Source organism: Pygoscelis adeliae, unplaced genomic scaffold, assembly GCF_000699105.1.
Source record: "Pygoscelis adeliae isolate BGI_AS28 unplaced genomic scaffold, ASM69910v1 Scaffold85, whole genome shotgun sequence".
In the NCBI taxonomy this organism is placed as follows: domain Eukaryota; kingdom Metazoa; phylum Chordata; class Aves; order Sphenisciformes; family Spheniscidae; genus Pygoscelis; species Pygoscelis adeliae.
Window position 1 is genome coordinate 7,762,044 of NW_008824900.1, and position 12,462 is coordinate 7,774,505.

General features: G+C 41.2%; 1 protein-coding gene across 1 annotated transcript in view; it reads right to left on the reverse strand.

Moving 5' to 3' along the window:
• Positions 1-1,258: 1,258 nt before the first annotated feature.
• TMC7 (transmembrane channel-like 7) overlaps positions 1,259-12,462 on the reverse strand; it is a 20,701-nt gene continuing 9,497 nt past the window's right edge. The window contains 13 exon segments of the mRNA XM_009324828.1: positions 1,259-1,386; positions 2,559-2,637; positions 3,928-4,083; positions 4,356-4,486; positions 5,313-5,496; positions 5,782-5,879; positions 6,425-6,542; positions 7,452-7,609; positions 9,041-9,211; positions 10,682-10,829; positions 11,407-11,552; positions 12,099-12,184; positions 12,368-12,462. The exon segment at positions 12,368-12,462 is cut by the window's right edge and continues 29 nt beyond it. Coding sequence (XP_009323103.1) covers positions 1,327-1,386; positions 2,559-2,637; positions 3,928-4,083; positions 4,356-4,486; positions 5,313-5,496; positions 5,782-5,879; positions 6,425-6,542; positions 7,452-7,609; positions 9,041-9,211; positions 10,682-10,829; positions 11,407-11,552; positions 12,099-12,184; positions 12,368-12,462 — 1,630 coding nt within the window. The 3' untranslated portion in view covers positions 1,259-1,326.

A 12,462-nucleotide genomic window follows, 5' to 3' on the forward strand; every position in this document is an offset into this window, starting at 1 on the left:
CCGGCTGAGGTGACGTTAGCGCCCGGAGGCGCGAGCTGAGGGCGGGAGAGCTGAGGGGCGTTAGGCGCCGGCCCCGGCCCCGAAAGGCGTTCGCACAACCCGGCGGAGGCTTGTCAGAGAAAAGTAATTTTAAAAACATCAGACGTTGTATTTAAAAAAAAAAAAATCATTTATTGAACGTTAATTTCTTTAAAATGAAGACGGAACACATTCCAAAACACTATATAAAAAGAATAGTCTCTCACATATTAACTAAGTGTGCTACCGGCAAATTTCAAGTAATAAACACGACTCTCTACAGAAAAGCCTTAAGCACAGTCTTTAAACAAAGGAAACAGTTAGTAGTCTGCTTAGAAGTGCTGTTCCCTCCGAGTCACACAGCTCCATCGTTTCATTTAAGTGAGAAGGAACATTAATTTAAAGGGTACTGACACGTAAGTTTCTGAATGCTGTATTTCCAACCTACAACTTAACTCTCAAATATTCACATTTTAGAACAAAGAGAACAGTAGTCTAGATGTTTGTACAAGAATAAAACACAAGTAATAATGCCTTAACACATTAAAAAACAAAAAAAAAAAAGGCTGCTCCACAGCAGTGAGGCTGGCACCCGAGCAACGGCTCTCCCTGTGACAGACGTGCACCGCCCAGTGACCTGACTGGTGGTCTCTTCCTACTCCCAGTGTTTATTCAGAGCTCTTTTATCAGCTTGTTTTCTCCAAACCATTTTGTGACGTTATCCAGTGTTCAACTGCACTTGCTATTTCAGAGCAAAATAAGTATCAAAGTCTCTTCTCTCAAAATATTTGGAAAACTGATTTCAAACCCATACCGTATTTTCTTCTCCTAAGCACTATTTCAAAATACTGACGTACGTCTCTCTCTTGCTTTGGTTTTAAAAGAGAAGGGAGTTGGAAACATGTAAAACCACACCTTTCCCCTCCCTCCTGATTCTTAAAGCATAATTTGTAAAAACAGTACAAAGTTCTCAAACAGAGTTTCAGTTCTGATCACATTTTACCCAAAACACCTGGAAAAATAGGGACTTAACAAACCCCAACAACCCTGAAATTGTAGCAGCAATAAAGTGTCCTACCATACAATTTTTGGACAGGTCTAACAGCATAAATTCGCTAAATTTCCAGTCTTGGAAACTTTAAGGCCCAATAGCATAATCAAGACTAAGTGGACAAGCGTCCACTACATAGACTGCAGTGCCAGGGTGCCAGTCAGCTGCTCAGTTTTTAGGTGCTGCAGATGCTTCTACCCTTATCTAGTGGTTCTGGGAGTTTCAGGAAGTCAGGTTCTTCTGTTTTTTTGTGGTTTTCAAGGATGCCTCTGAGCTTCTGTTATCTTTCTGATTAGGAACAGCTTGTCACGACTCTCCTGGAAAGACAGAATAAAAAGTATGCTCTAGATGAACAGAAGTAGTACAAGTTATCTATGAACAGCTCATTTCTTTATTAGAAATAAATAGGTGCACTCACCACATTGTACTCTAATTAGTGGCTCCCAGCACACTCTCAACTACCTGAACAATTTTAAATTTACAGTAGTCTTGACTTCATTTATCTCATGTTAGGTCACATATTAACAGTTCTGCATTGAATCTAAGTAAATACACCTCACACACCTAAAAACTTAAAACCATACTTCCAAGCAGCCTAACAACAGCAAACAAACAAAAATAAAAAGCACGCAAGGATTTTCAGAATTCCTAACTGATTTGGGAACCCCTTAAAAAGCAGTAAGGCTTTTGCTCCTAAATTCCTTACTCTTCAAAAACGTCTCCCCAGCACAGTGTTTTTCTAAGGACAGGCTGTTAAATGCCATATCTAAAAGAAGCACATCCCAAGAAATGGGCTATTTCCTAAGAAAGTGAGAAGTCTTACTAGTGAGGCTAGGTTCTGACTTGAGCAGAGTTTGACAGATCACAGTGTATGAACGCTGTTGAACATGGCAGCAGCTTTTGATGGCCACAAAGAGCATGTCTGCACTGGCACCGTTCTCCAAAGGACTACTTAGTGGTGACTTGCTCCACTCTGAGTGCCTGTTGCAAGCGGTGCTGGGACCTGCACTCAGGAATAAAACCAGACACGACGAAGAAGAAAGATAGACCTGGAGGGAACGGTAGGGAGTTGGGTGCTTGTTTGTGAGAGTGAAGGAAATAGAAGTGGGGGTTGTGTAAGATGGTGGAGGGGACAGGAAACCCAAGATTCAGGTTCTTGTTTGGCAGGAAAAAAAAACATCCAGATGGGTGGATTTAAGCAAGACAACAGATGAAGAACAGGGACACCGCTTCTTAGAGGCGTATCTCATGCATGTGTGTTGCCCGATATAACCAGACCCTGCTGCAGCTGCAGCTGATACCTAAGAAAACCAGCTAGACTGAGAAATACTACAGTACTTCGGTTATTCTTCCTGTGTAATTTGTAAAACGTTCTTCATGGCCTGTGCAAACACCAAGTACCCAGAAGACTATGTTGTTCCTCTGCATGCCTGATTACTGACACAACAAAGAAAACTTTAGGGGTACAGAAAAGTGGGTCAAATCTTACCATAATCAGTTGTTCCCTCAGCTGCTCAACCACTCGTTTGTGTGCTCCAGCCAAGGCAATAAAATAGAACATAATGAGGCTGCAAACCACAAACCAACATTATATATTAGCATCACGCAAAACAGAATTAGTGAGAAAAAGGCTGTTATGGGCTAAAGAAATTGTCAGTTTGTGCATTTGCTTCAGATGAGAAGCTGCTGGAGAAAAAAATTTTAAAAATCAATATACAGCTGGGGTAGGTTGGGCATAGCTCTGCCCAAAAGCATCTGCTGAGATATTTGTGCTGCCGGCAGGCAGGGACAGAGTGCTAGAGGATGTAGAGGCACAGCGATGTTCAGATGTTACAGGTTGTGTTCTGACAGCTCTCTCTAGACTGTCAGTTCCTGCCCTGCTCTAAGTGTATGTATGGGGGCTTTGCTCCTCAAAAATCAAGTTTAATGAGGCTTCACTGGAGTAACTCTTTGCTCCCATTGGGCTTTGTAACTATGGTAAGCAGCCACAGATCAGCATTGCAGCCATTCCTTATAGCACATATTCCAGATGTATTGTGACCCAGATTATCCACAGTGCATTAAATGATGAAGAGCAGTAGCAAGAACTAGAACGGCACAAATGCCTATATGAATAATGTATTTTCTTTTCCAAATAGTAAGTAGTAGGGTAGCAGTGCAAGTCATCCTCCACCTCTTACAGAGGCTTTATGATAAAGTAAAAAAAGAAAAAAAGCCCAAACCAAAAAAGAGGACTTGATATTTCCTGTGTACGCAGTAACAGGTTCAGTTCAGGAGAATACATAAACATGTGTTATGGAAGACAGGGCTGGGTGCAATCTGAAATAAACTGCATGGTTTCTCAAACATAGAAGTTGTAGAAGGTATCAGGTAACAAGGCTCCAAGATCTGAAAACAGTTGGGTTAAAATGAAATGCAAAAACATTCCATTTAAACACAGGGGAAAAAAAAAAAAACCCGAAAAACTTTTTACTGCGAGAGTGACCAAGCACTGAACAGGTTGCCCAGAGAGTTTGTGGAGTCTCCATCTTCGGAGATACTCAAAACCCAACTGGACACGGTTCCTGAGCACCTGCTCTATTTGACCCTGCTTTTAACAGGAGGGTTGGATTAGACGATCTCTAGAGGTGACCTCCAACCTTAAAAATTCTATATTGAATTTTATCTTCCATAATGACTGTTTGGGGGCTTTTATTTGTTTTGTTTGTTTTGTTGTTTTTTTTAAACCAAGGTTTGGGCTTTGATGCTTTTGACTGCAGATGAAAAATCTGGTCTAATAGTTGTTTGCTATCGGTTCAGAAAGGCAAGGAAATGAACCATGCAGCTGCATGACTGAATCAGGTCTCCACAGTACTCACCAGATGACCATAAAAAAAGGCACTGCAAAGGCTTCTGATGCTATGCCGTGAAGGACCTTCTGCAGACCTGTTGGAAACCCAAGTATTGTATCTGGAACGACTGCCCATGAAGTGTTAAAATTCCTGAACGGCCCACATGCCTTGGAGGAGGGGATACTGTCAAAGAAGCGGAACAGAAAGGAGATGCTCTATCAAAATGTAAAGATAAAATAACGCAACACAAGCCTACCACCATTTTGCTGAAGGGGTAAAAATGTCCTTTGTCTTTAAAACTGTAATTTTTATTTATATGAACTAAATAATAATTCAATTTATTATACACAACATATTTTATTCCAATTTATCATTCCAAAGTTGTGTGTCTGTTTTTAGGGAACTGACAACCTTAGAGCAAATGTCAACTTCATAGAAGTTAAATTGTCACTTACTGTGCTATGCTGATTCCCAAAGGAATAAAAGCCAAGACGAGCCCAATCAACAAAACCACCAAGAAGAAAAAATTGGAACTTGATGCTCTGATAGGCCTAGCTGTAGGTTTACGTGTGTGTATCAAACTGATCTGAAGAGGGAAAATGAGCAAGACTGTTACCAGTACATCTATACAATACGTCCAAGTATACTTTCCCCACCAACCGAATTTTCTATCCTCAAATATACTACCAGCTACCACATAATCATCCTTCCTTTGATGTACATTGACGGAAAAGGGCTAAAACAAGGTGGCTTTACATTCTGGTATTAAGTCAATGTCTCCTGTTTTGGGTAAGAATTTGATCCAGAGGGCCTCATACGCTTCCAGAGAGTCAACTGACATAGTCATTTGGTGTATGATCCATGGCACAGCCTTTAGCTTTGATCTGCCAAATCTTCACCGGATACATCCCCCCTTGTAAGAACTAAAATATCGGTATGAATTTGTTGCACAGAAGGAGCTGTCTGGTCACAGAGCAAGGCTTCTGATATGCAGAAACCACGTCCTGAACATCCAATCCAGCTTGGATTATCCATTTTGCTTCCAAATTTTTAGCAGCTTGGCAAAACCTTGTCCAAGTTCTAAGCTCTGTTGCTAGTAAACAGATTATTGCAGAAAAGTGTTATAAACAAGCTTTATCACATAAAAAATTTTATTTAAAAAAAAATCAAATAATTGATGAGGTAGTTATTAAAATGTTGTTTTGCTTGATTTCAAAGCAAAATCCTACCTTCTCTTAAAAGCAAAAAACCTACAGAAAATGGAATACCATTACCTCATTTCCAGTACACCACATCCTTGGATGGTTTTTTTTTTTAGGGTTGGTTGGTTGTTTTAAATCAACTGCATATCTACATTACAAAAACTACAAAGAAGTGCTCAATTTTACTTGTTTACCACAAACCTTCATTACCTTTTTAATGTAAAAGATGAAGAAGTATTTTATAGTTGCTATTGCAGGGAGAAGTGGTGAAAAGAAGGTTCCAATCCAGCAGATGGTCTGCCCGTAAATGATTTCCAGGACATTGTCAGAAATTCCAAATTCCTGCAAGCCACACCACTGAACTGGCTTGCAAGAGCAATGAGTGACTAACAACCTAAAACCAAAGAACATCATTAGTTCTAAATTGAAGTTACAAAGCTTAGCTGAATTCTAACACATTTGGAACACACATAGTTAGCATTTAACCATTAGACAACATAGCAGAAAAATGTCTGAAGAAAAAAAAAAAGACTCAAGTATAAAAAACTACCAGAAATATGTTTATGTTTTATTTTAAAACTGGTAATCTGGTTAGAAATATGGGGAATTAATAACAGAAAAAAGAAACAGGTTTCGTAAGTCATTTACAAAAGTATGCTCAAAAGGCAGAGACACTTACTTTCTAGGAAAATCTACAAAAAGGGTCCCAGCAAGAATTATAATAAAATCAAATATCATCAGTTTATACATTTCTTGCCCAACTTCAGATTCCCAGCACTATAAAAACAAGTCAGGAAAAAACAAGATTAGGAATCTAAATAACAAGTCTAAATAACATGTCAAGCAACAAACCTCTCAGTCAGTTAACACCATAAAATTCAAATTGTATTAACTCCCATTTCTAAAATATTAAAGTGTTTCAGAGCTTCCACGCCAAGCATTTTGTTTGTTTGTTTTGTTGGGTTTTGTTGGTGTTTTGGGTTTTTTTTTTTGAGGAAAGACCATTTGTCTTATTGGAGCAAAAGGCAGTAACACAATTGTCTCCAAAACAGAGCTACCTCAGACAATCCTCATGGTAGTCAGGAAGTCTGTGCTAAATGATAAGTCTGCCACTGGACTAATTCTAATCGGAGTTTTAGAAGAAGAAAAGATGTATGCGAGAACCGTACTGGTTTGCACTGAGCAGTAAGAATCAGCACCAGGTATAACATGAACGGCAACTCTAGGTCTGATTCTGAATACCTCTAGACAAGCAAGTTTCATAGAAAACAAATCTCTATTCACAAGTTCAGATGATTAAAGACCACGATAAATCTGCTTACAGGATAGAGTTCGTAATTGTATCCACAGGCCTTACACTGATCGGTGGCACAGTAGGAGATCTGACTCCACAGGGAGAACAAGAGAACACCAATATTGGCCAACCGCACGAAGACACACCTGGAAGAAAGGCAAAACCCAATTCCAAACCTGCCAAAAAAGAGCCATTCTAACACCTGGCTCAACTTGCACAGGAGTCTAAGGAAGGCTCGAAACACAAAAGGGTCATACAGAGCTTTAATGGAACGACCAGCTATTTAATAAACACACTTCTTTCATTAGTAGTAAGTTAACTTGCTTTTCACCTTCCCTGCTTTAGGCTACACTCCCTTCTTTCTTTTCTCAGTATTGCTCCTAGATCAGTCATTTCATTTGCAGATCTTGACCCTGCAATGGGCTGTGATTCTCCCAAGCGCAGTTTGAGAGCCCAGGTGACAACTCTGTGTGCAGCATTTCCCTCTCACATGGCTTCACGCCTTCAGAGGCACTTAGCCAAATTGGAAATAAAAAGCACAGGGGCTTGCAGAGTTCAGATGCTTCAACCCAGATCTTACTGCCTTAAGGTACCAAGCGTCGGTTCTTCATGCTCTCACACTGAAGTATCTTTTAGCCCAAAACTTTTAACTTCTGCCCTGAGCAAAGCCGTGCTTCAGTCACTGCTGTACACACGCATTTGCTCATTCAAGGAACTGCTGCATGCAAAGCGGTGTGAATCCACAGCTCTGCAGCCACAACTTCTCTGCTGACTATTTATTCAGGTTGTTGAAGAAGTCCAGATCACATAGCTAAATGGGACTGAGAGAAAAACTTGGACGCTGAAATGACTACACTGTACTGTCATCAAAACGGGAGACTGTTTCCAAATTTAAAATTAAAGTCAAACAATGCCTGCTTGGCTTCCAGTGCCCAGGCCCTCCAGTGCAGAGAGTCCAACCTCTCTGCTTCTTGATATTTCAATGTTTATAATACTTATAACCCACCAAGAACAAGTTGTTGAAACATCCAAGGCCACAATAAAAACATCTTTACCTCATGAGTGTCAGCCTGATTTCAAAGGCTGGTGAATAATCTTCAAATCTGATCAGAAATGAGAAGATCTGAGGAGCAATGAAGTTGGCCAGTGTGATCACAATGGAAGGCAAATACTGCACTAAGAGATTAGCTTGGAAGTTCGTATTGCTGACGTCCTGTTCAAGAAGAGATGAGAGAAAGATAATACTCAGAGAAACACACCTTCCTGATATCGCGCTGACTCCAGCTACCCACCAGCCTCTCTTGTCCAGGGTTCAGGTAGCATCTTTTACTCTGCCTTCATCCTCCATGTACGTTTGGAACTACAAGCCAGACCACTGCTATCTATCTCTGCAGTTTGCTGCTACACCCTCGCTTTCTCCTGCCCCCTTCATCAGTAACTCCCCCCACCTCCAGGTATCAATGTTTTGGTGCTTCCCCAAAGCTTCTGTTTGAAGAGGCTCATGTCACCAAGGCTTGTGTCTATGTTACCTAACCCAGCACTACAGCTACCAGCTTTTACACTTATGTCAAAGTGCAGACACTTTTCAAGTTATTTGCACCAGTACCAAGCAGCTCCCCTGATTTTCCCACCATCTTAACAAGCTCCTCTACCTACTCATTTAGGCAAGGCCAAGATATCGACCCTTATACATAAAGCCAACAGCAAGTGAGGCTATTTTTCAAGTTGTTCAGTGTTGTGTTATCCTCTTTCTCTGCCCCCAAACAGTACCTCCGACACAAACACTTCTTTAGTCCCCGTTTCCTGCTTCTCTCTCTGCAATCCTGGCACCTTACAGAAGTTAGGTCCACCACGAGCACAACTTTCCCCATACACAGCCAGTGCCCCATCACATCAGCAATGAACAGAGGGAGAGAAAAAGCACGGTCTCCATTCATGTCAAGCTAATTCAACCCCGGGGTCCTACAGAGAAGTCAATTACTGTTGCGAAACTGTTGAAACTGTTGTCTGCTCTTGTTGTTCTGCTTCTGAACTGCTCTTCCCATCTGCTTGTCCTGCCAGGGGTGAACAACCCCACCCAATCTGATTCTTTCCACTACTGATGCAAGAACCTTTTCTTCTGCAAAGTGCTCCATATTCAAAGTCTTCCTGTTTCCCCACGCAGCTGTAACTCAAGCCACAATACAGATCATAATCATCCCCTTCCCTTGCTGTTTATTTTTGCAGTTGAGCAGTGTCCCATATCAAGAAACTGATCACAATGAAGTTTGTTTTAACCAGATCAGTTCCCTGAGCCAGTTCACTGCCCAGACACACAAACGCTTGTACTAGTAGATCACAGTGAGGTGAGAACCGTTACATGGGAAGGGAACTGAGGGCTGCTTTTCTTGTCAGCTGCATTAGCTCCAAGGCAGGTGACACTGGAGCCTCTGTATCAAAAGGAGACATCATCGGGGTTTTCTTGCACATGCTCCTTGATCCTTCTCACTCTCCTCTACTAAAAAAATTCTAGGTCTGTAGAAAGCATTTTCAGATCCCTTGCATGAAAGGTGCTATATTAAGATACTTGACTTTCACAATAGTTCCTCCTGCTGTAATCACCAGCCCCGATTGAATCTGTCCTAATGTCGTGTTCGATACTCACATTGGAGTTTTCTTGAGAGAAGACAGTTGCTCTATAAATAGAGTAGAAACATCCTGATAAAACTGCAATGACAATTATATTTATAAATATTCTCAGAGAGTAGATGCGTAGCTTTTCTTTCATTGTCCTGTCAGCTATTTTTCGCTTCAGTCTTTCTTCCTCCAAGTCTGTCTACAAACAAAAGAAAAAGGATGTGTAGTTTTCTGGTGCAGCATACAACACTTGACACCATGTCTTCTACCTCTGGGATGTGTGAATCCATAGCCTGTTCTAGGAGGGTCACTCCACCGCCTGCCCAAGCACACTGAACTGGGAGTGCCTTTTCATCGACATAAACAGGTCCATGCAGGAGTGGAAACCCCAGTGTGCCCAGCCTCCTCACCCTGTAGCCAAAGACAAGTGTCTCGTAATCCTCTTATCTCTACTGTATCAGTAACATATCTCCTTGAGGACAGAAAGACAACTTGTCTGTTTATTGTGAGAGACTGATCTCGGACAGCTTGGTACTAAACTCTGAAATGGGTAAACCAGCCCACTCATCTCCTTACTTCTGCAAGTAATCAGTCCTCACCACTATGGCTCAAACTTCCTTCTCCTCTTTCTGAAGGAAAATTGGGGGATGGCACAGAGAGAAAGAAGTACAGTCTTGAGCAGCTTGTCACGTAAGCTTGATACGTTTCACCTTAGCTGACACGAAAATACAGTATCGCCTGTGAAGGCAATTTAACCTGGGCAATTTAACCAGGTTACCCAGGTATTTTCTGAGGATTTATTTCCATCAAACAGTAATATTAAGGGGCAAGTTTTTCTAAAGTGTGAGTTCTAGAGGCAGAAGTGTGGTAAGTGAAGGAGGCTCTGGTTATATGATGAAAAAAGATAACTGTGAACCTTACTAGAGCAGAAAGCAACTCAGTGTAATTTATGAAATCTGTAATTACTGCTTTGTGGTTTGAAGTGGAAGTATCTTTTCAAAGGTAATTGTTTCACTACACAAATCTCTGCTTCCAGTGTACAGAGAGCAAAAAGAAGGTACTGGTTTCACCAGAAAAGCCTTTCAGACTCTCTTTTCAGAGAGTTTTATGATTTGGGAAATCTATTAGCTGCATCAGCATTTTGTATGTGCATGTGTGTCAAAGACACCTAGTGAAAAACTTTCAGTACCTTCTTACTGCAACAACGCTCCCAACTTGTATGAAGAGTACCATCTGAATTTTATTCCTCCCCAAACTACTGCCTACCACACTGCAGACTTACAACCCAGTATACTCAAACTGATTCCCAACAGTACAAGGGTTTTGCCCACAGCTGGGACAGCTTTTCCTGTTGGATTATGTAGAAACTGAGACAGGAAGCAGGACTGGAGTGTGAGGAAGAGGCAGAGAGACAAGCAGCTAACAGGTTGGCTTCAGTTCCCAGTGGATGGGGGAAGGGCTGTCAACCTCAGTGCCAATCCTTCGCACGTTGCATCACAATTCTAGCTACCTAGAAAGCACGCAAGAGGATGTGGGTTGCCCTGCCCCCAATATAAACTACTTTAATCCTTCTTATCCTTACTCCATTATCTGCAGAATTATACACCCCTCTTTTTTAGCCACCTAAGCTATATGAAACTGTAATTATAGAAAAATGGAAGTTACTCACCTGGAGCTCATATTGCAAGCTGCGATGTTTTAGCCGTGCTGCATTTGGATCTGTAATGCAGAAGTCCCAGCCCGCAAAGACTTTGTTACAGTAACTCTGAAATTGATCTTCATCATGCACCAAGTTCTGCTTAAATCCTTCCACAGACCTAGAGAAAAACGCAACTTTACTTCATTCATGAAAAGACGTATTTCATCCACAGAAAACGAAACAAAAAACCACCCACCCCCATGAGCAAGTAGCCACATTTGCTTTACATCAGCAAGTCTCTGGGAAGCTTGCAGTGTGAGGTTCTGCAGCAATCGAAGTCAGCTGAAGCCACAACTGACACAGGTTACTTCCCTCTGCGCTTAGCCACAGTCATACCTTCTCGCCTTACCCAGTGCTTCTCTGACACTGGAAAGAGCTGGCTCAGGAAACTGAGATGGGAAGAAAAAAAAAAAAGTCCCCAAAATAAAATCCTCCAACAACAACTACTGTATAGTTGAGGGTCTTTTATTTATATGTATGCGTACATATGAAAAACTAATACTTCGAATTTATTTATTTATTTTGCTGGCTCAGTTTCCCAAAGACAGACAAAGGCTACTGTGGCACTGCCTCCTCAAGCAAAAGATTCTCCATATCCATACAAAACAGTTCTAGAATGCAGCACGTACCCTACAAGCAAGAATGCGATGTAAACTGTGCAATAGGTAGCAGTAAATAAACTATACCATCTTTACCTTTTTATTATCCAGAGGAGACTTAACGCAAGGTAGGCAAATGTAGCCAGCAGATATGCTAGTGGCAAGTTGTACCTCAGGATACTGAGCCGCGCAGCATCTATTGTGTAATAGCCATAAAACAAACTTGTCACTTCAAGGAACCCCTGTGAAAACATGAAGTTTAAATAGAATTTGTAACAGTAGCAGCAGCTGCCCAGTTAAATCCAACCTGGTATTAAGCAATCATTCTGTAAATTTAAAATTACTGTTGGGGCCCCCAGCAAGCTACAACAGTCTGCAGCTTCTAAATACTGCCATTGTCTCCACCAAACTGTAATGCAGACACTACATGCTTAAAACCCCTCCTCTCTCCAATCAAAGAGCTCTATGACAAGGACACTGAGACCCTACACAGAGAGCACAATAGGCAGCATCCTCCAGAATATGTAATGTTTAGCAGCTGGGGAGGAGAGGCGCAGGCTGCAGCACGTGGCCAATCAGGCCTTGTGGACGCTCAGTAAAAGTCAGTTTGAAAACTCCCCTTCTCACAGATAAAGGATAGAGGCTAATTTCACCCCAGTGATGCATATGCCTTATCATGTTTCAAAATTATCAAAGCTTCATTCATTCCCCGAGTAAAATGTTTTCACATTTTACATGTTACACGAGACACAGAAACTTAATTAAAAAAAAAAAATGTAATGACTTACAGTGCCGCTGAGCAAATCTTTGAGATAAGTATAGAAATAAACAAGTCCCATATTACCACTAGGTTTATAAACTGTGCAGTGAGCCTCTGTCAAAAGAAAGGCAGGAAAAGTCACTCAAATGATAATGCCCATTAAACTGCAAGATCAAATTAATTCAAACATGGCAAGTTCTTATTAAAAAAACATTTCTTTGTCCTGGGAGGTGGAGGAGAAGCTGAGGGAAAGGGGGGATCTTACAAACAACAGTAGTACATAGAGGAGGTGTTTACCTATGTTCTTTGGAGGACTTTTAGCAACGCTACTGTTGAATATTCCATATTTAGAAATGATGCTGGGAAGGGTAACAAAACTGAACATCAGGATA